Source organism: Rhinopithecus bieti, unplaced genomic scaffold (assembly GCF_001698545.2).
Source record: "Rhinopithecus bieti isolate Rb0 unplaced genomic scaffold, ASM169854v2 scaffold_1853, whole genome shotgun sequence".
Lineage (NCBI taxonomy): Eukaryota > Metazoa > Chordata > Mammalia > Primates > Cercopithecidae > Rhinopithecus > Rhinopithecus bieti.
In genome coordinates, this window is record NW_016804151.1 from 5,937,799 (window position 1) to 5,956,286 (window position 18,488).

The following is an 18,488-nucleotide window of genomic DNA, read 5'->3' on the forward strand; positions in this document are numbered from 1 at the left end:
GGGGGTGGTGGGGTGGCAGGGGCCTGATGCGCCCCTGTGTGTCGGTCCAGGTTGAGCTTCAGCGACAGCGAGAGTGACAACAGCGCTGACTCTTCCCTGCCCAGCCGCGAGCCCCACCCCCCCAGAAGCCACCCCCGCCCAACAGCAAGGTGAGCCTGGGGCCCACAGGCAGGCAGGGGGTGCACAGGAGGCCGGGCTTAGCCCTGGGCCTGGCTGTCTTAGGAGGGTTTGTGGGGCCTTCGGGGCTAGCGATGGTGTGGGCCACAGCTCAGCAGAGGCCTGGGTTCCCTGCAGGTGTCAGGCCGGAGGAGCCCTGAGTCCTGCAGCAAGCCCGAGAAGATCCTCAAGAAGGGCACCTACGACAAGGTGGGGGGGCTCAGGAGGGGCGGGTGGTGGGAGTTGCAGCCAGTGGAGGGCCCCAGAACCCCCGAACACCCCACAGTCAGACTGTTCCTGGGCGGGAGCAGAGGCGGTCCTTCCTCCCCTCCTGGCACTGCCTTGGAGCTAAGGGACTGCTCCTGCAGCCTTGGGCCTTCCTTGGGGTGAATGTGGCTACTGTCTCCTGTGCTGGGATGGACTGGGTCATGGGTGGGGCTGGGCGTGGGAGCAGGAAGGGCTCAGGGCCCCCCACACGCTGCTGAGACCCGCCCCGCTCCCCAGGCCTACACGGACGAGCTGGTGGAGCTACACCGGAGGCTGATGGCGCTGCGGGAGCGCAACGTGCTGCAGCAGGTATGGCCACCCCTGAGGGTCCTGCCTGGCTGAGGTCTGGGTGCCCGTGAGGAGTGTGGGCTGCAGGGGTCCCTAGTGCTGTCCCAGGAGCCCCATACCTCTCTTGGGGAACAGGGCAACCCCACCCTTGGCCTCCTGCCCCTAAAGCCACCTGCCACCACCTTACAGATTGTGAATCTGATCGAGGAGACCGGCCACTTCAACGTCACCAACACCACCTTCGACTTTGACCTCTTCTCCCTGGACGAGACCACCGTGCGCAAACTGCAGAGCTATCTGGAGGCCGTGGCCACATGACCCTGGGCCGCGTGCCGGGCCCCCACCACCAGGGTCCTGGGAGGCTGCAGCCGGGCCCCGCCTGCCCTCCTCTCCCGTCTCGCCTGCCCGCAGCACTGCCTTAGCGACAGCCCTGTCCTCGCCCGCACGGCCCGCTGCACTTTCCTCGGCGGCTCCCTGCCCACTCTCCCTGCTCCATCGCCAGGAGCCCTGGGGCCAGGCTGGGCCACACGCGAGTCACCCCTTGGGCTCCCCTCAGAGAGCGGCTGGTGTTGAAGGCAGCTCTGGGCAGAGACAGGGCCGGGGGCCCCTCGCCCAGCCTTGGGACCAGGCCCCACTCCTCGGCGGGCTGTGTGGCGGGGCGTGGCTGCCCCAGCCTTTCTGAGCAGCGGACCGACGGCTGGGGAGCGTCCTCCAGCCTCCTGAATGGTTCAGAACACACCCTCTGCCCACCCTGGGCCTCAGAAGGCCCTGCCTGTGTGTCTGCGTCGTCCTCCGTGTAGACCTAGTGCCGGCTCCTCCCCGGCTCACGCTGTGCTGGGGTCCGTGCTGTATAGTTCTCTCTATTATATATGTGTGTGCACTGTCTGGTTAAGAGCAGTGTCCATGTGCGTTTCTGTGGCAGCAGTGCACGTGGGGTGGGTGGGGGGTGCGTACGGTGGGGCTTGTAGGTTAAGATGTCTCCGCGGTGTTGTTGTGGGGCTAGAGGCCGAGCCAGGGACGGCAGCTGGCCCTCTCCAGGCGCATGGAGGAATTCTCCCTTTGCCGTTCCAAGGATGCCGCCGCCTCCTGCCGGGGCTCCCGGGGCGCCAGCCAACACTACAAAGGGCAGTGAGTCCTCAGGGCGCCAGGGAGCCACCACTCCGCTCTCGGGCTCTACTCAGACTAGCGCCAACAGTCTCCGGGGACAGACTCGCATCGGCCGCCCTGGGGCTCGGCCTCCTGCCATAGGCTCCTCTTCCTCTCTTTTGTTCATCAAGTCTTCAAACTTTGAAAAAAAATATGAGCTTTTGCCAAATAAGACGGGATAGTTTATGGAGTTTTCTGAGGCGCATTGGACTCCGGTCAGCCCCTTGAGCGTGGGCTCGGCCGTCGGCAGGCCCGGTGGGTTGGCCGGGCTGGCCCTCCCAGGCTGCCTTTCTCTCTGGTCGTGGCCTGGCCCGCCCCGGCCTCCACCGCCACAATTCATGCTGGTGCCGTGCCTGCAGCCCCACTCCTGGTATGCCTGAGAGTCTCCAGGGGCCAAGCCGGTCCTCCTTCCCGGCCCACTCTTCCAGGACCAGGACGCTCCCGTGGAGCCAGCCCACCTTGGCTGAGGGTCCCAGGGGCTGGAGGCCTGCCTGGTTAGCCTCCGTTTCCTGGACCTTGACTCGAGGCGCCTCCAGTCCTCCCAACCCCCTGACTTTCAAGTCCTTTCAAGTCCTTGTGCCCTGACCAAGTTATGAGGAAAAGAGGGCTGAGGGTCTGGAGGTGGACTCGCGCCCCCTGGAACCCACCTAGATGTCTCCTCCTCCCCAGCCTATGAGCTCAGACTTGGGGGGCTCCATCTGTCCCTCCCTGAGGTCCCTAATCTTGTCCCTGCTCTGATTCTGTCAGCAGACCTGAACACTCCTTGGTGGGGACCCCTGCCTCCAAGGCTGCCCCCAATGCCAGCTGTCCTGGGGAAACTGCCAGCTGTCTCGGGAAAGGGCCCGAGAACCTTCCGAGGAAGCCTCCAGGACTCCTCGCCACCTGCTCTGTTTCTCTTCCGGCCCCACTGCCTTCAGGTATCAGGAAGAGGGCAGGCCCCTGTGCCCCCTCTCCCCTTCCCAGGTCGGCCAACAATACTCCACCGTGGGGCGCTTCCTTTCTTCTCTGGAAACTAAGACATTGGACTGAAGGAACTGGCCTGAGGGGGGCTGACTGGGGGCCTGTGCTGCTGGGTGCTCTATGGACAGAGGCCGCTGGGGGTCACGGACAGGAATCTCAGCCCAGGATGCTGGCCTTTCTCCTTCACGAGAGTCCCCCCCAGGATCCACACAGCGACTCGAGCAGCCTTCCGCTCAGCCAGAGGAGGGTCGGGCTCCCCGCCTGCTCTCGGTGGTGGCGTCTGGCCCTTCCTGCGGTTTCCAAGGCCTCCGGAAGCACCAACCCAGTTCTCAGTTACCTCCTCTGGCCGGAAGGCCTCACGTCGTCCTCCAGAGCTGCTCTGGGCCCAGGGCTGGCTCCGTGACCACCCGATGGACGTGCCGGGCAGCATGGGCTCCAAAAGCAGCATCCCCAGCTGCTCTCCCACCCCACCCCAGCTGCCCGGCGGCTGGGCCCACGAGGGCTCTGGGGACACTTCCATAGGAAGGGGCCCGGCACTTTGTGATTGCCACGTGTTTCGTGTTAAGCCGCCTGCCCCCAGTGCAGATCTCTGTGTTTTGCTCTCTCCTGAACAAAAATGTAAACCGACGCCGGAAAGCAAATGGTATCGAATACCTTTCTTGCCCATAAGGGTTTTTACAAAGAATGTGTCTCACTAGGAACTAGGACACTCATCGGCCCGAAACCAACTCCTGGATAAAAGGAATAAGGAGAATCGTGTTTGTAACGAGTTACAGGATTGTTTCTTTCCTGGATTTTAAACTTTTGTTAAATTGTGAAATTATGGAGGAGTTTTATAGAAAAAAAAAAGTGAAATAAAGTCAGATGGGAAAGCAGACCCATGCATCTGCCTTGTTCCTCGTGTCGAGTCAGTAGTCAGGCGTGCGAGGTAGCCTGGGGCCCCCTGCCCCGACTGCCTGTCCCAGTGCTCCCAGATCAGTGACCAAGAAGGGGAAGGAGGGTTGGGACCAAGCCTGGTGGGGGCGGGGAGTGTGAACAAGGCTGGAGACGACGCCACCAGCAATTCAAGAGGGCAGAGAATTTGGCTTGCATCCTGCTTCAGATGCTCTCTACTTGGAAGCAGGCAGCAAGGTTTGGGTTGAGAAGAAAACTTGGTTTCATAAGGTGTATGGGTGAATGGACAGATGGTTTGATGGATGAGTGGATGATTGGTTGGGTGGACCATAGATGAACAGATGGGTGAGTGGGTGGAAGAAAGGATGGAAGGATGGATGGATTGATGGGTGGATGAAAGGAAGGAAGGAAGGAGAAAAGAAAGGAAGGAAAGAAGGAGAGAGGAAAGGAAGGAGAAAAGAAAGGAAGGAAAGAAGGAGAGAGGAAAGGAAGGAGGGAAGGAAGGAAGGAGGGAGGGAAGGAAGGAAGGGCAGATGGGTGGATGGATGGAAGGATGAATGGATGGATGGATCAATGGGTGGATGGAAGGAAAGAAGGATGGATACATGGATGGATGGATGGATGGATGGATGGATGAAAGAAAATGTAGGCAAAAACATTTTTTCCCAGGAGCCAGCATGCCATCTCCCAGTTTCCCTATGGTGGGTTTTTCTCTGGCCTCAGTGTGGCAGAGCTCAGTGAACCTCCAGGAGACGAAGCTGTCACTGGCCCCATCTGAGCAGATCTGTCCTCTGTGCTCCAGCTCCAGCTCCACCCAGAGGAGCAGGAGTTCCATTCCTGAGCAGCCCACATTGCAGGGTCACTGCGGCAGCCACTGACTGAGATCACCTTTGTTAGCAGGCAGCAGCTGGGGACTCAGCTGGGCTCAGCTTAGCACTGGTGACTCTGGAGCATGTCTTCTCCCTTCTACTCTGGAACCAAAAAATCCATTCCCAGCATCAGAGTGTGGCTTTCCGTGCCCTGTGCCTTTCCAGAGAAAGGTTCTTTTGAGCCTTCGGGGTATGGTTTCGGGTCTGAGCTCCTAAAGTAGGAATATGGAGTGAAAGAGGATCTACAGTGGTTTCTTCAGGGTTCCCAGACGCTCCAAGATGTAGTGGAAGGACTATGGATATGTAAAAATGTGGTAGGGCTTTCTGGCCAGGCACGGTGGCTCATACCTATAATCCCAGCACTTTGGGAGGCCGAGGTGGGCAGATCACCTGAGGTCAGGAGATCGAGACCAGCCTGACCAACATGGAAAAACCCCGTCTCTACTAAAAATACAAAATTACTGGGCATGGTGGCGCATGCCTGTAATCCCAGCTACTCAGGAGGCTGAGGTAGGAGAATCGCTTGAACCCGGGAGGTGGAGGTTGCGTTGAGCCCAGATTGCGCCATTGCACTCCAGCCTGGCAAGAAGAGCGAAACTCCGTCTCAAAAAAAAAGTCTGGTAGTGGTAGTTTCCCTTTATAATTCTGCTTCAGAATTTCCCCAGATATTCTTGCATGCTTTTTTCTTCATATAAATGAATCAGCTTATGTTTCAGAATATTTTTATCTGTTGTTCTGAAGTTTTACTTTTAATTTTAATTTGTTTTTGTTTTAGATGGAGTCTCGCTCTGTCACCCAGGCTGGAGTGTAGTGGCACAATCTTGGCTCACTACAACCTCTGCCTTCTGGATTCAAGCAATTCTGCCACCTCAGCCTCCCGACTAGCTGGGATTACAGGCACCCACCATCATGCCTGACTAATTTTTGTATTTTTTTAGAGAGGGGGTTTCACCATGTTGGCCAGGCTGGTCTTAAACTCCTGACCTCAGGTGATCTGCCTGCTTTGGCCTCCCAAAGTGCTGGGATTACAGGCATGAGCCACCGTGCCCCACCTGTTTGTTTTGTTTTCTGAGGCCGGGTCTCACTCTGTCACCCAGGCTGGAGTAGGGTGGCGCTATCACGGCCCACTGGAGCCTCGCCCTCCCGGGCTCAAGGAATCCTCCCACTTCGGCTTCCTGAATAGCCGGGGCCACAAGCACGTGCCATCAGGCCCAGCTAATTTTTTTTTTTTTTTTTTTTTTTTTTGTAAAGACAAGGTCTCGCTATGTTGCCCAGGCTGGTGTTGAACTTCTGGGCTCAAGAGATCCTCCCACCTTGGCCTCCCAAGGTGCTGGGATGACAGGAGTAAGCCACTGCGCCTGGCCTTACTTTTTTTTTAAATGTCTCCTTGTTGGCACTTGGTGAGTTCCTGGAGAATTCTCAGCAATTTTTTTTCTTTTTCTTCTTTTTCTTTTTTGACGTGGAGTTTTACTCTTGTTGCCCAGGCTGGAGTGCAGTCGTGCGGTCTCGGCTCACTGCCTCCTCCGCCTCCCGGATTCCAGTGATTCTCTTGCCTCAGCCTTCCAAGTAGCTGGGATTACAGGTGTCTGCCACCATGCCCGGCTATTTTTGTATTTTTGGTAGAGACAGGGTTTCACCATGTTGGCCAGGCTGGTCTCAAACTCCTGACCTCAGGTGATCCGCCGGCCTCAGCCTCAGGTCTGTAACCAACCCTCATTATGTGTATGTTACGGTTTTTGTACTGTCCCACGGTTCCTTTCCATTTGTTCATTTCGTTGTGTTTTTGTCTTTTCTTTTTTCTTCTCAATTTTCTTTCTTTTTTTTTTTTTTAAATAGAGACAGGGTCTTGCTAAGTTTCTCAGGCTGGCCTTGAGCGCCTGGGTTCAGGCAGTCCTCCCACCTCAGCCTCCTTAAGTGCTAGGACTATAGGCATGAACCACTGTGCCTGGCCTCTTTTTTTCTCTAAGATTTTCGGCGAGGGATGTTTCTATTGACCTGGCTTCAGGCTCACTGATGATTTCCTTGGCCGTCTTCAGTCCCCTGCCGAGCCCATTGGAAGCATGCTTTCTTTATGTCAGTGTTTTTCATGACCAACATTTCCTTTTGATTTCTTAGAGTTTCCATCTCTCTGCTTACGAGAACCCCCCTGTTGTAGGTTCTGTCTGCTTTTTCCATTAGAGCTCTTAGCATATTAATTATTATTTAAAATTGATAGCCGGGTGCGGTGGCTCATGTCTGTAATCCCAGCATTTTGGGAGGCCGGGGCGGATGGATCTCTTGAGGCCAGGAATTTGAGACCAGCCTGGACAATATGGTGACACCCTGTCTCTACTAAAAAGGCAAAAAAATTAGCCGGGAGTGGTGGCACATTCCTGTAATCCCAGCTACTCGCTGCTGGGTGAGTGCAAGGTTCCTGGGAGTCCCCAGCACCTGACACAACATACCCTGTTGGGAGGTGGAATTCAGGGACAGTCCAGGCTTGGACCTTGCTCTCAAGAGGTTCCCCAGTGTCCTGGATGGGTAGAGAGAGGGCTCAGTACTGGAGAGCCTTGAGAAGTGGGGAGGGCTTTCTAGGAGAAGGGGATATGAGAGTGGGGCTTCATGGGATGTATATGAGTTCACTAGGTGGAGAATGTCTGGAAGGGTGAGCTGGGCATGCACAGGACTGAGCCATTGAAAAATCCCACTAAGCATAGACTTAAGTGGGAGCCCTTGTCAGTTCCCTGTCCTGAGGACTCTTCCTCGGGACCCCAGAGAAGGTGGGCTGGTGGGTTCCTGCCCCCAAAACGCTCCGGGGAGAGGCCATGTGCCCTTTACCCTGCCATGATGGCACCAATGCGGGTGATGACCCACTCTTCTGAGTTGAGCCCCATGATCCCCAGGCTGTGGAAGCGCTCCAGGCCCAGCTAGGGGAGGAGGTCCCTGTGAGGCCCGAGGAGGCTCAGCTATCGCCTCCCACCTGCCCGGGAGCCTCAGGCTGAGAACCTTTGGCTCCCTTTTCTCTGTTGCCTGTTTCTTTCTTCTTCTTCTTTTTTTTTTTTTTTTTTTTTTTTTTTTTTTTTCTGAAACAACATCTTGCTCTCTTGCCTAGGCTGGAATGCAATAGCGCAATCATGGCTCACTGCAGCCTCGACCTCCCCCAGCCCCAGCGATCCTCCCGCCTCAGTTCCCTAAGTAGCTGGTACTACAGGTGTACACCACCACGCCTGGGTAATCTTTTAATTTTTAATTTTTTTGTAGAGATGGGATCTCACTATGTCACCCAGGCTGGTCTTGTACTCCTGGGTTCAGGTGATCCACTCGCCTTGGCCTCCCAAAGCACTGGGATTACAACCACCTCGCTTGTCCTGTTTTTTCGTTTTTTTTGTTTTGTTTGTTGTTGTTTTCTCTGATAAAATAACGCATCCCCCCCATGACAAGCAACCACACATTCATCTAGAACTGGGGCTCTCAGCCAGGGGGTGATTCTGTTCCTCAGGGGACATTTGGCAATACTTGGAGACATTAGGGGTTGTCATAGCTCAGGGAATGAAACGCCACTAGCTTTGATGGAGACTAGATAGTCACAGGACATTCTCCACCACAGAGGATGATCCGGCCCCTGAGGACAACGGCCCGGAGATTGAGAAATCCTGGAAAAAAGAACTGCCAACAAAATACCTTCCTGACATTTTTAAGCATGCTTCACAGAGCCAGGGCAATACTACACATACGTTATCACGACCTGCCTTTGTTCACAAAACCATTCATCTTGACTGTTTCCCCCAGTCTTTAAATAGTTCTCTGCAATATCAAATCTAACACTTCCATAATGTCATGTAGTGTAGAGATGTCATGAGTTAATCATCCCCCTTATTGGCTGATACGGAGGCTCTGGCTGCTGGGTTTTTTGTTGTTGCTGTTGGTTCCACTTTTTTTTTTCTTTCTTTCTTTTTTTTTTTTTTTTTTTTTTAATGAGACAGGGTCTTGGCCAGGCGCGGTGGCTCACGCCTGTAATCCCAGCACTTTGGGACGGATCATGAGGTCAGGAGATTGAGACCATCCTGGCTAACACGGTGAAACCCCGTTTCTACAAAAACTACAAAAAATGAGCCGGGCACGGTGGTGGGCGCCTGTAGTCCCAGCTACTGGGGAGGCTGAGGCAGCAGAATGGTGTGAACCCGGGAGGCGGAGCTTGCAGTGAGCTGAGGTCGCGCCACTGCACTCCAGCCTGGATGAAAGAGGGAGACTCCGTCTCAACAATAAATAAATAAAAGAGACAGGGTCTTGCTCTGTCACCCAGGGCTGGAGTGCAGTGGTGCCTTCATGGCTCACAGCAGCCTGACCTCCTTGGCTCAAGCGATCCTCCCACCTCAGCCTTCTGAGTAGCTGGGACTCCACATGCACCACCATGCCTGGCTAATTTTCATATTTTTTAGAGATGGTGGTCTCACTATGTTGTCCAGGCTGGTTTCACTTTTATTAGATAAAATGTTGAGGTGAACACCCTGGTAGCTCAAGCTCTGCCTGTGCACTGAGATTATCTGTGCTGACACAAGGGTCCAAAAAGATAATTTAAGATGGTGTGACTGTCTTATTTCCATTCACTCAGGTGAGTCCATCGGATCCAGGTGGGGCCCCTCCCCGCCACTCCAGACTCTTGGATACAACTGCCCACCCCTCATTTCCTCGTCTAACACACATCTCAAACCCAGCTAGGGGAGCCCAGCTAGGGGAGGGATATTACCCACAGCCCTCATCCCTAAACCTCCTCCCTCCACTCCAACCTTCCATAATCTCAGACAACAGCAGCTCCATCCTTCAAGTGGCACCGACCAGAAACTTTGGTCATTCTCAGTGGGTTCTGCTGAGACACCAAGAAATTCTGTGGTCTCTGCTTTCAGAATCTGAACGCTTCTCACCCTGTCCCCTGCTACACCTTGGTCCAAACTATCAGCATCTCAATCTCAGCTGGTCTCTTTCTACTCAGTCTGTCCTCCCCACAGCAGCCAGAGAGCACCTGAGTTCAGGATACATCCCTCCTCTGCCTCCATGGCTCCCAGTCCCCCTCCCCTCGGGTAAAAGCCACATCCTCCCCAAGGCCCACCAGGCACTTCTCGACCTTCCCCACCCTCTCCCTCCCTCACTCTGCTCCAGCCACACGGGCCTCCTCCCTGTTCCTTCAACACAGCAGGCACTGTCCTGCCTCAGGGCCTTTGCACAAACTCCGCTTGACCTGGACACTGTCCCCTAGATCTTTCCTCTTCATTGAAGTCTTTGTTGAAATATCTCTTTCCCACAGTGAGGCTCTCCTTACCCATGTTTTTCTTTTCTTTTTTCCTTTTTTTTTTTTTTTCTGAGACAGAGTCTCACTCTATTGCCCAGGATAGAGTGCAGTGGCATGATCTCAGCTCACTGCAACCTCTGGCTCCTAGGTTCAAGCGATTCTCCTGCCTCAGCCTCCCAAGTAGCTGGGATTACAGGTGTGCACCACCATACCCAGCTAATTCTGCATTTTTAGTAGAGACAGGGTTTCACCATATTGGCCAGGCTGGTCTCGAACTCCTGACCTCAAGTGATCTGCCCTCCTCAGCCTCCCAAAGTGCTGGGATTACAGGGGTGAGACACTGCACCTGGCTAGCCCCCATATTTTTAAATTCTGCCCCCACCTCAGCAGTTTTCTCCTTTACACGCTTTGGATTCCTCTGAATTACTGACCTCTGTCTACCTATTGCATAATTTAGTTGTTTATTACATTGACTGAACAAGTCACAGGAGGTCTCTTATCCCCTTTCCTAATCTGAGAAATGGGTATTCATTCATTCAACAAACGTCAGAGGGTTGGCGTGGGTACAACAACAAGGCAATCTGGCCTCTCGCCCTCAGGGAAATGACCAAATCAACAAACGACCATGGTAACTTGTAGCCATGATGGTGAAAACTGGGAAGAATTTTTTTTTTTTCTTTGAGACAGAGTCTTGCTCTGTCACCCAGGCTGGAGTGCAGTGGCATGATCTTGGCTCACTACAACCTCCACCTCCCAAGTAGCTGGGATTACAGGTATGCCACCATGCCTGGCTGATTTTTTTGTATGTTTAGTAGAGACAGGGTTTCACCATGTTACCCAGGTTGGTCTGAAACTCCGGACCTCAAGTGATCCGCCCATCTCAACCTCCCAGATGCTGGGATTACAGGCGTGAGCCACCGTGCCTGGCCCTGGGCAGACAACTTTTAAAGGGACTGTCACAGAGAGGGAGAAGGGGGTAGGTTTGGGGAACCAGGGCAGCAAGGAAAGACCTCGCTGAGGACATGCCACTGGAGAAGAGACACAATAAAAACCATAAAAATGGCCGGGCACGGTGTCTCACGCCTGTAATCCCAGCACTTTGGGAGGCCAAGGTGGGCAAATCTTGAGATCAGGAGTTTGAGACCAGCCTGGCCCACATGGTGAAACCCCTGTCTCTGCTAAAAATACAAAAAATTAGCTGGATGTGGTGGCAGGCACCTGTAATCCCAGCTACTCGGGAGACTGAGGCAGGAGAATTGCTTGAACCCGGGAGGCGGAGGTTGCAGTGAGCCAAGATTGCACCACTGCATTCCAGCCCGGGCAACAGTGCGAGACTCTGTCTCAAAAACAAAAACGAAAAAGAACCATAAAAATAATAAACCGTGAATGCTGGTGCAATGCTTTGTGTGTGCCAGAGCTATTCGATGTGTGTGAACTCCTGAATCCACGCAGCAAAGCTGTGAGCTAGCTGCTGTTATATTTTATATATTTACATACAAAATGCTAATATAAAGGAACATATATTAAATTTAACATAAAAGTATAGCACGCATAAAATGTATCCATAAATAGATGTTTTATATATTGTGCATTTATAACTATATTTTAAATGTATATATCTAATTGTACATATTTTTATGTTTATTTTTTTAATTTTTTAACTATTTTTACTTGATGATCCAGTTTATTACGGGTATTGGAATGACTTTTCTTCTTTTTTCTTCTTTTGAGACAGAGTCTCGCTCTGTTGTTGCCTAGGCGGGAGTGCAGCAGCACCATCTCGGCTCACTGCCTCTGCCTCCCGGGTTTGAATGATTCTCCTGCCTCCAGCCTCCCGAGTAGCTGGGATTACAGGCATGCACCACCATGCCTGGCTAATTTTTGTATTTTTAGTAGAGACAGGGCTTCACCATGTTGGCCAGGCTGGTCTCAAACTTCTGACCTCAAGTGATCCGCCTGCCTCGGGCTCCCAAAGTGTTGGGATTACAGGCGTGAGCCACCGCGCCTGGCCTTTATATATATATTTATATGTAAACTTCATATGGGGAAACAGAGGCATAAAGGCAAAGTAATTCGTGCAAGAAAAACGTAGCTAATGGCTGCTCTGGGATCCGAACTGGGCCCCCTAAGGCTGCAGCTTTTCATCTCTGGCTCCCAGGCAGCCTCAAGGAATCCATTCAAACAAACATGCGGGGCAGACAAGAGGCAGTTACGGGAGAGTAACACTGCGCAGGCGCAGGAGGGACGGAGTGGCGCGCAGGCGCAGGAGGCGGGGGGGGTGGGGGAGGAAGGCCCTGCAGCGGCGCGCAGGCGCAGAAGCGGGTGGGCCGGAGTGGTGCGCAGGCGTACCAGAGGGCAGGCGCAGGAGGTGGGGAGGGGCGGGGGAAGAAAGGCCCTGGAGGGGTGCACTAGTGCAGGAGGTGAAATAAGTGGCGCGCAGGCGCAGGAGGGTGGGTGTAGAAGAGGCGCGCAGGCGCAGGAGGGGCGAGAGAGGCGCGCAGGCGCGGGCCGCCTGGCGGGACTTCGAAGAAAGACTTGGCGACGCCGGGACACTGCTCGTGGTACTCGATGTAGGTGAGCAGGTGGAAGCTGTCTCTGTAGCTGGAGCTAGGCGCGATGTTGTTGGCGTACTTGATGGCCGTGCTTGCGACCATGTCGTGCACGGTGAGGAGTGTCTCGTTGAACCTAGTTCTTGCTGAGCCGCAGTCGCGCCTCCTCGTCGCGCTCCATGGTCCAAGTAGCTCAGCCTGCGGACAGGCGAGCAGCGGCGTCCGGAGACCCCCAGTGGACCTAGAGAGAGGCGAGCAGGTGGGGTGTCAGGGGCAAAACCAGAGAGAGATGGGGGCACAGGCGGGGGCGTGGCACTGAGAGATGGCAGACAGAGGAGGCGTGAGGTTTGAAGTGGATTGCCAAGGGAGAGATGACCAGCGAGGCACAGAAGGGGATGCAGGGACAGGTGGACAGTAAGACGCACTGACCCAGAGAGAGGAGTTCAGCCGGAAACCCACCAGCAAGCAGACAGGTCAGCTGCAGGCCCACACTGTCCCTGCCGGGCGCCGTCTCCTCCCCAGGGACCAGACCCTTCTGACAACTAACCACCTGCACCCCCCAAGCCCCCATACACCCAGCCTGGCACCCTGTGGCCGTGCTCTCCATGCCCCTATCCCATCAGGCGACTTCTGAAGAGACAGATTGAACCCTAAAGGATCCCGACACTGGCTGAACTGCCCTTGGCCAGCCCTGAAGCGCAAGATCCCCCACTCTCAAACTGGCTTCTTTGGGAACCCCACTACCCTCACCCAGGAGCCAAGGAGCCCCAACTTCTGTTTTTCTTTCTTGGGTGTTATGCCTTTCTGTCATGGACTCTGAATGTGTCCGAGGACATGGTCTCCAAAGTGTCTTTGTTTTCCTTCTTATTGTGTGGGGGCATCTAGTTTGCTGGGCTTGGGCAGACAGATCTTCAAACGAAATTACAGCAGGCAGCGGGGGTGGGAGTGTCCAGCAGGGAGGCACAGGATTCCCACCGAGTCATGGGGGTGACCAGGGAAGGCTTCTCTGAACAGTGGGTAGACACTGACCAGGCAAAGGAAGGAGGGAGAAGCATCTTAAAAGAGGTAACAAGCGGCGGGGCCCGGGGCTCACGCCTGTAATCCCAGCACTTTGGGAGGCCAAGGCGGGCGGATCACAAGGTCAGGAGTTTGAGGCCAGTTTGTCCAATATGGTGAAACCCCGTCTCTACTAAAAAATACAAAAATTAGCTGGGCGTGGTGGTGCACGCCTGCAGTCCCAGCTACTCAGGATGCTGAGGCAGGAGAATTTCTTGAAGCCAGGAGATGGAGGTTGCAGTGAGCCGAGATTGCACTACTGTACTCCAGCCTGGGTGACATCATAAGACTCCATCTCATTTAAAAAAAAAAAAAGAGAGGTAACAGGCTGGGTGCAGTGGCTCATGCCTGTAATCCCAGCACTTTGGGAGGCCAAGGTGGGTGGATCACTTGAGGCCTGGCCAACATGATGAAACCCCATCTCTACAAAAATACAAAAATTAGCCAGGCATGGTGTCGGGCACCTGTAATCCCAGCTACTCGGGAGGCTGAGGCAGGGGAATCATTTGAGCCTGGGGGGTGGAGGTTGCAGTGAACTGAGATCGCATCTCTGCACTCCAGCCTGGGGAACAGAGGGAGACTCTGTTTCCAAAAAAAAAAAAAGTTGGAAAAAAAAAGAGGGAAAAACGTGATGAAGGCGGTTGAGGGCTGTTGTGAAGAGGAGCATAGAAGGAAATGAATCTACCACACCCATTCCCCACCTGGTGTGCAGCCTAGTTCATCCCTGGGAGGAGCTGACATATGTGGGCTTCCAGTCCCTCCCTCGCGTCCGCAACATATTTTCATGCCCCTCTGTCATTGGGAAGGCAGTGCCCACTCTAGGCTCTACCTTTTTTTTTTTTTTTTTTTTGAGATAGAATCTCGCCCTGTCATCCAGGCTGGAGTGCAGTGGCGCAATCTTGGCTCACTGCAAGCTCTGCCTCCCGGGTTCACACCATTCTCCTGCCTCAGCCTCCCAAGTAGCTGGGACTACAGGCCCCGCCACCATGCCCGGCTAATTTTTTGTGTTTTTAGTAGAGACAGGGTTTCACCGTGTTAGCCAGGATGGTCTCAACCTCCTGACCTCGTGAACCACCCGCCTCGGCCTCCCAAAGTGCTGGGATTACAGGCGTGAGCCACTATATGCCCGCCTCTGGACTCTACCTTTTTATCATCTTGGTCACTCCCCCTGTTCTAGCCACGGGGGGGCAATGGTCTCTAGACCAGACATCCAGAATGTTCCTGTCCATGGCCAGCCTGGTGACATCACTGTGGATCCCGTGGCCCAGAGCCACGATGGAGACATGGCCCATTGCCTCTTTGTAGAGACCAGTTTTAGAGGGCAGGGAGGGTCTACCCAAGAAGGCCCTTCACTGCTCTGACAGGCCAGTGGTCTGCAAGGTGACAGTCCCCAGGGAGGAGCCAGGGGCATGTCTGGCAGCGGGAGGGACTCCAGAGTCCTGCTCTACTTGGTTGGCTTTGAGTGAGACAGTTCACAAGGGAGCTGGAAGAAGGGTGGTGAGATGGAGGAGGTAAATAAGGTGCAGGCATCATGGAGGTCAAGGAATCAGAGCCCTGGGCTCCCAGAAGGCTGAGTTAGAGAAGGACTTTGAGTCACTGTGCCTGGGGGTTTATGAATTCATTTGCCCACCAAGTAGAATTGAAAGCAGGGGTGTGAAGAGGTATTTATACACCCATGGTTTCTTTTCTGGGCATTGAATGCGTTTCTGCCATGGACCCTGAACCATGCCATGGACCCATATACATAGCAGTATGATTCACAAGAGCCTAAAGGGGGAAGTAACCCAAGCGTCTATTGATGGATGAACGGATAAATTAAATTTATCCACGTATATATGTGTACACACACACGCGTGTACATACATGATGAAATACTACTCAGCCTGAAAAAAGAAATTTTAACACGTGCTAAACATGGATGAGACCAGGTGTGGTGGCTCACACCTGTAATCCCAACACTTTGAGGGGCCGAGATGGGAGGATCAGTTGAGGCCAGGAGTTCAAGACAAACCTGGGCAACACAGGGAGACCCTGTCTCTATTTTTTAAAAATTGTTAAAAAATTGAAAAAACTTTTTTAAAGGATGACCCTTAAAGACATTATCCTCAGTTAAATAAGCCAGCCAGAAAATGGCAAATATTCTTACAATATCACTTTTTTTTTTTTTTTTTTTTGAGATAGAGTCTCGCTCTGTCGCCTAGGCCAGAGTGCAGTGGCATGATCTCAGCTCACTGCAACCTCCGCCTCCTGGGTTCAAGTGATTCTTCTGCCTCAGCCTCCTGAGCAGCTGGGACTACAGGCGCACGCCACCACGTCCAGCTAATTTTTGTATTTTTAGTAGAGACGGGGTTTCACCATATTGGCCGGGCTGGTCTCGAACTCCTGACCTCGTGATCCACCCTCCTCGGCCTCCCAGAGTGCTGGGATTACAGGCGTGAACCACCGTGCCCAGCTGACAATTTTACTTTTAAGGTGCTTAAAGTAGTAAAATTCAAGAGACAGAAAGTAGAATGATAGCTTTCAGGGGAAGGGGAAATGGGGAATTGTTTGATGGATCTAAAGTTTCGGTTTGAAAAGATGCAACTTCTAGAAATGCGTTGTGTTGATGGTTGTACTACGATGTGAACGTGCTTAATGCCACTGAACTGTGTAATAACAAAGGGTTAAAATGACACATTTTATGTTACGTACATTTTACCACAGTTAAATTTTAAAAGCCTTCCTGATGATAGTAGATTCTTGTCATTTCTCAAAAAACATTGAGACAACTTTAAGAGAACAGTGAGACCAGGGTGAGAATCATTATAGAAAACACGGGAGGCCGAGATGGGCGGATCACGAGGTCAGGAGATCGAGACCATCCTGGCTAACACAGTGAAACCCCGTCTCTACTAAAAAATACAAAAAACTAGCCGGGCGAGGTGGCGGCGCCTGTAGTCCCAGCTACTCGGGAGGCTGAGGAAGGAGAATGGGGTAAACCCGGGAGGCGGAGCTTGCAGTGAGCTGAGATCCGGCCACTGCAGTCCAGCCTGGGAGACAGAGCGAGACTCCGTCTCAAAAAAAAAAAAAAAAAAAAAAAAAACATACCTTCCTCTCCTGTATTTGAGCGTCCCTCACTTGACATAATCAACCATTTGTATTTCCTTGAGGAGGAATCAGTATTGAAAAGGAAGTGAAAAAATATTTGCAAAAGATATGCACATCTCTGTAAAAACCTTACACATTTTGAGAAATAGGTTCAGCAGTGAGGTGTCTAAATATAATATTAACATACAAAAATCAACAGCTTTTCCATATACCAACGTTAACTACCTAGAAAACCTAAAAGTGGGGAGATCACATGAACAGTAGAAACAAGCTATAAAACAGAATTATATTGACCCAAAATTGTACAGTATAGTCATGGATAAAATCAGAAGGGTTTGGCTGAGTTCAGTGGCTCATACCTGTAACCCCAGTGCTTTAGGAGGCCAAGACAGGAGAGGATCCCTCGAGCCCAGGAATTTGAAGTTACAGTGAGCTGAAATCACACCAGTGCACTCCAGCCTGGGTGACAGAGCGAGGCCCTGGCTCTATTTTTAAAAAAACTCAAAAAGGTTTACTAACAGAAACACGAAAATGCAGAAAATGTGGCGTGAGATATACCTCAGAAAGGGTACTGTTTACAGTGTGACAGCTGAAACAAGAAGCCAGAGCATCGCCTTGTTCAACCTCAGATGGGAATGTACAGTCGGCCACTCAAATTTTTCACTCCTGTGTATGTCCTGGAATGACTTCTAAAGTGCCATAAATATTGATTTGGGGTTTACAAGCAAATTTTAGTGGTGAGGCGAATTTGCAAATACGGAATCGGCAAATAATGAGGACCCACTGTACTAACTTATTTATTTATTTATTTATTTTGAGATGGAGTCTCGCTCTATCGCCCAGGCTGGAGTGCAGTGGCCGGATCTCGGCTCACTGCAAAATCCGCCTCCCGGGTTCACGCCATTCTCCTGCCTCAGCCTCCCGAGTAGCTGGGACTACAGGCGCCCGCCACCTCGCCCGGCTAGTTTTTTGTATTTTTTAGTAGAGACGGGGTTTCACTGTGTTAGCCAGGATGGTCTCAATCTCCTGACCCCTTGGCCCGCCTTGGCCTCCCAAAGTGCTGGGATTACAGGTGTGAGTCGCCATGCCCAGCCTTTTTTTTTTTTTTTTTTTCCTGATACGGAGTTTTGCTCTTGTTGCCCAGGCTGGAGTGCAATGGCAAATCTCAGCACACTGCAACCTCCATCTCCCGGGTTCAAGCGATTCTTCTGCCTCAGCCTCCCAAGTATCTGGGATTATAGGCATGTGTGTGCCTCAGCCCCCTGAGTAGCTGGGATGACAGGCACCTGCCACCACACCCGGCTAATTTTTGTATTTTTAGTAGAGATGGGGTTTCACCGTGTTGGCCAGGCTGGTCTCGATCTCCTGACCTCGTGATCCGCCCGTCTCGGCCTCCCAAAGTGCTGGGATTACAGGCTTGAGCCACCGCGCCCGGCCGAATACTAACTTATTAAAAAGTAAAAGCCCACCAAATAGTTGAGGAGGGCCATTGATGTGGTTTGGATATTTGTCCCTGCCCAAATCTCATGTTGCACTGTAATCCCCAGTGCTGGAGGTGGGGCCTGGTGGAGGTGTTTGGGTCACGGCGGGGGCCAGATCCCTCACGGCTTGGGGCTGTCTTCACGATAGTGCGTTCTGGAAAGATCTGGTCGTTTTAAAATGTGTGGCACTCCCTCTGGCTTGCTCCTGCTTTCGCCATGAGACACGTCTGCTCCCCTTTTGCCCTCTGCCATGATTGTGAGCTCCCTGAGGCTTCACCAGAAGCTGAACAGGCACCAGCGCCATACTTCCTGTAAAGCCTGTAGAACCATGAGCTAATGAATTAAGCCTCTTTTCTTTATAAATGACCCCATCTCAGGTATTTCTTTATAGCAGTGCAAGAATGGCCTAATACAGGTCGGGCGCGGTGGCTCAAGCCTGTAATCCCAGCACTTTGGGAGGCCGAGGCGG

General features: G+C 52.8%; 1 protein-coding gene and 1 pseudogene across 2 annotated transcripts in view; both read left to right on the plus strand.

The window, feature by feature from the left end:
- MLLT1 (MLLT1 super elongation complex subunit) overlaps positions 1–3,694 on the plus strand; it is a 74,408-nt gene extending 70,714 nt beyond the window's left edge. Inside the window, 5 exon segments of the mRNA XM_017866871.1 lie at positions 51–109; positions 112–149; positions 295–366; positions 661–732; positions 901–3,694. Of these exon segments, the coding sequence (XP_017722360.1) occupies positions 51–109; positions 112–149; positions 295–366; positions 661–732; positions 901–1,029 (370 nt within the window). The 3' untranslated portion in view covers positions 1,030–3,694.
- LOC108526305 (uncharacterized) lies at positions 1,664–3,694 on the plus strand (annotated as a pseudogene). The gene has a single exon (XR_001884491.1). The product of XR_001884491.1 is annotated as an uncharacterized LOC108526305 (transcript).
- Positions 3,695–18,488: the final 14,794 nt, after the last annotated feature.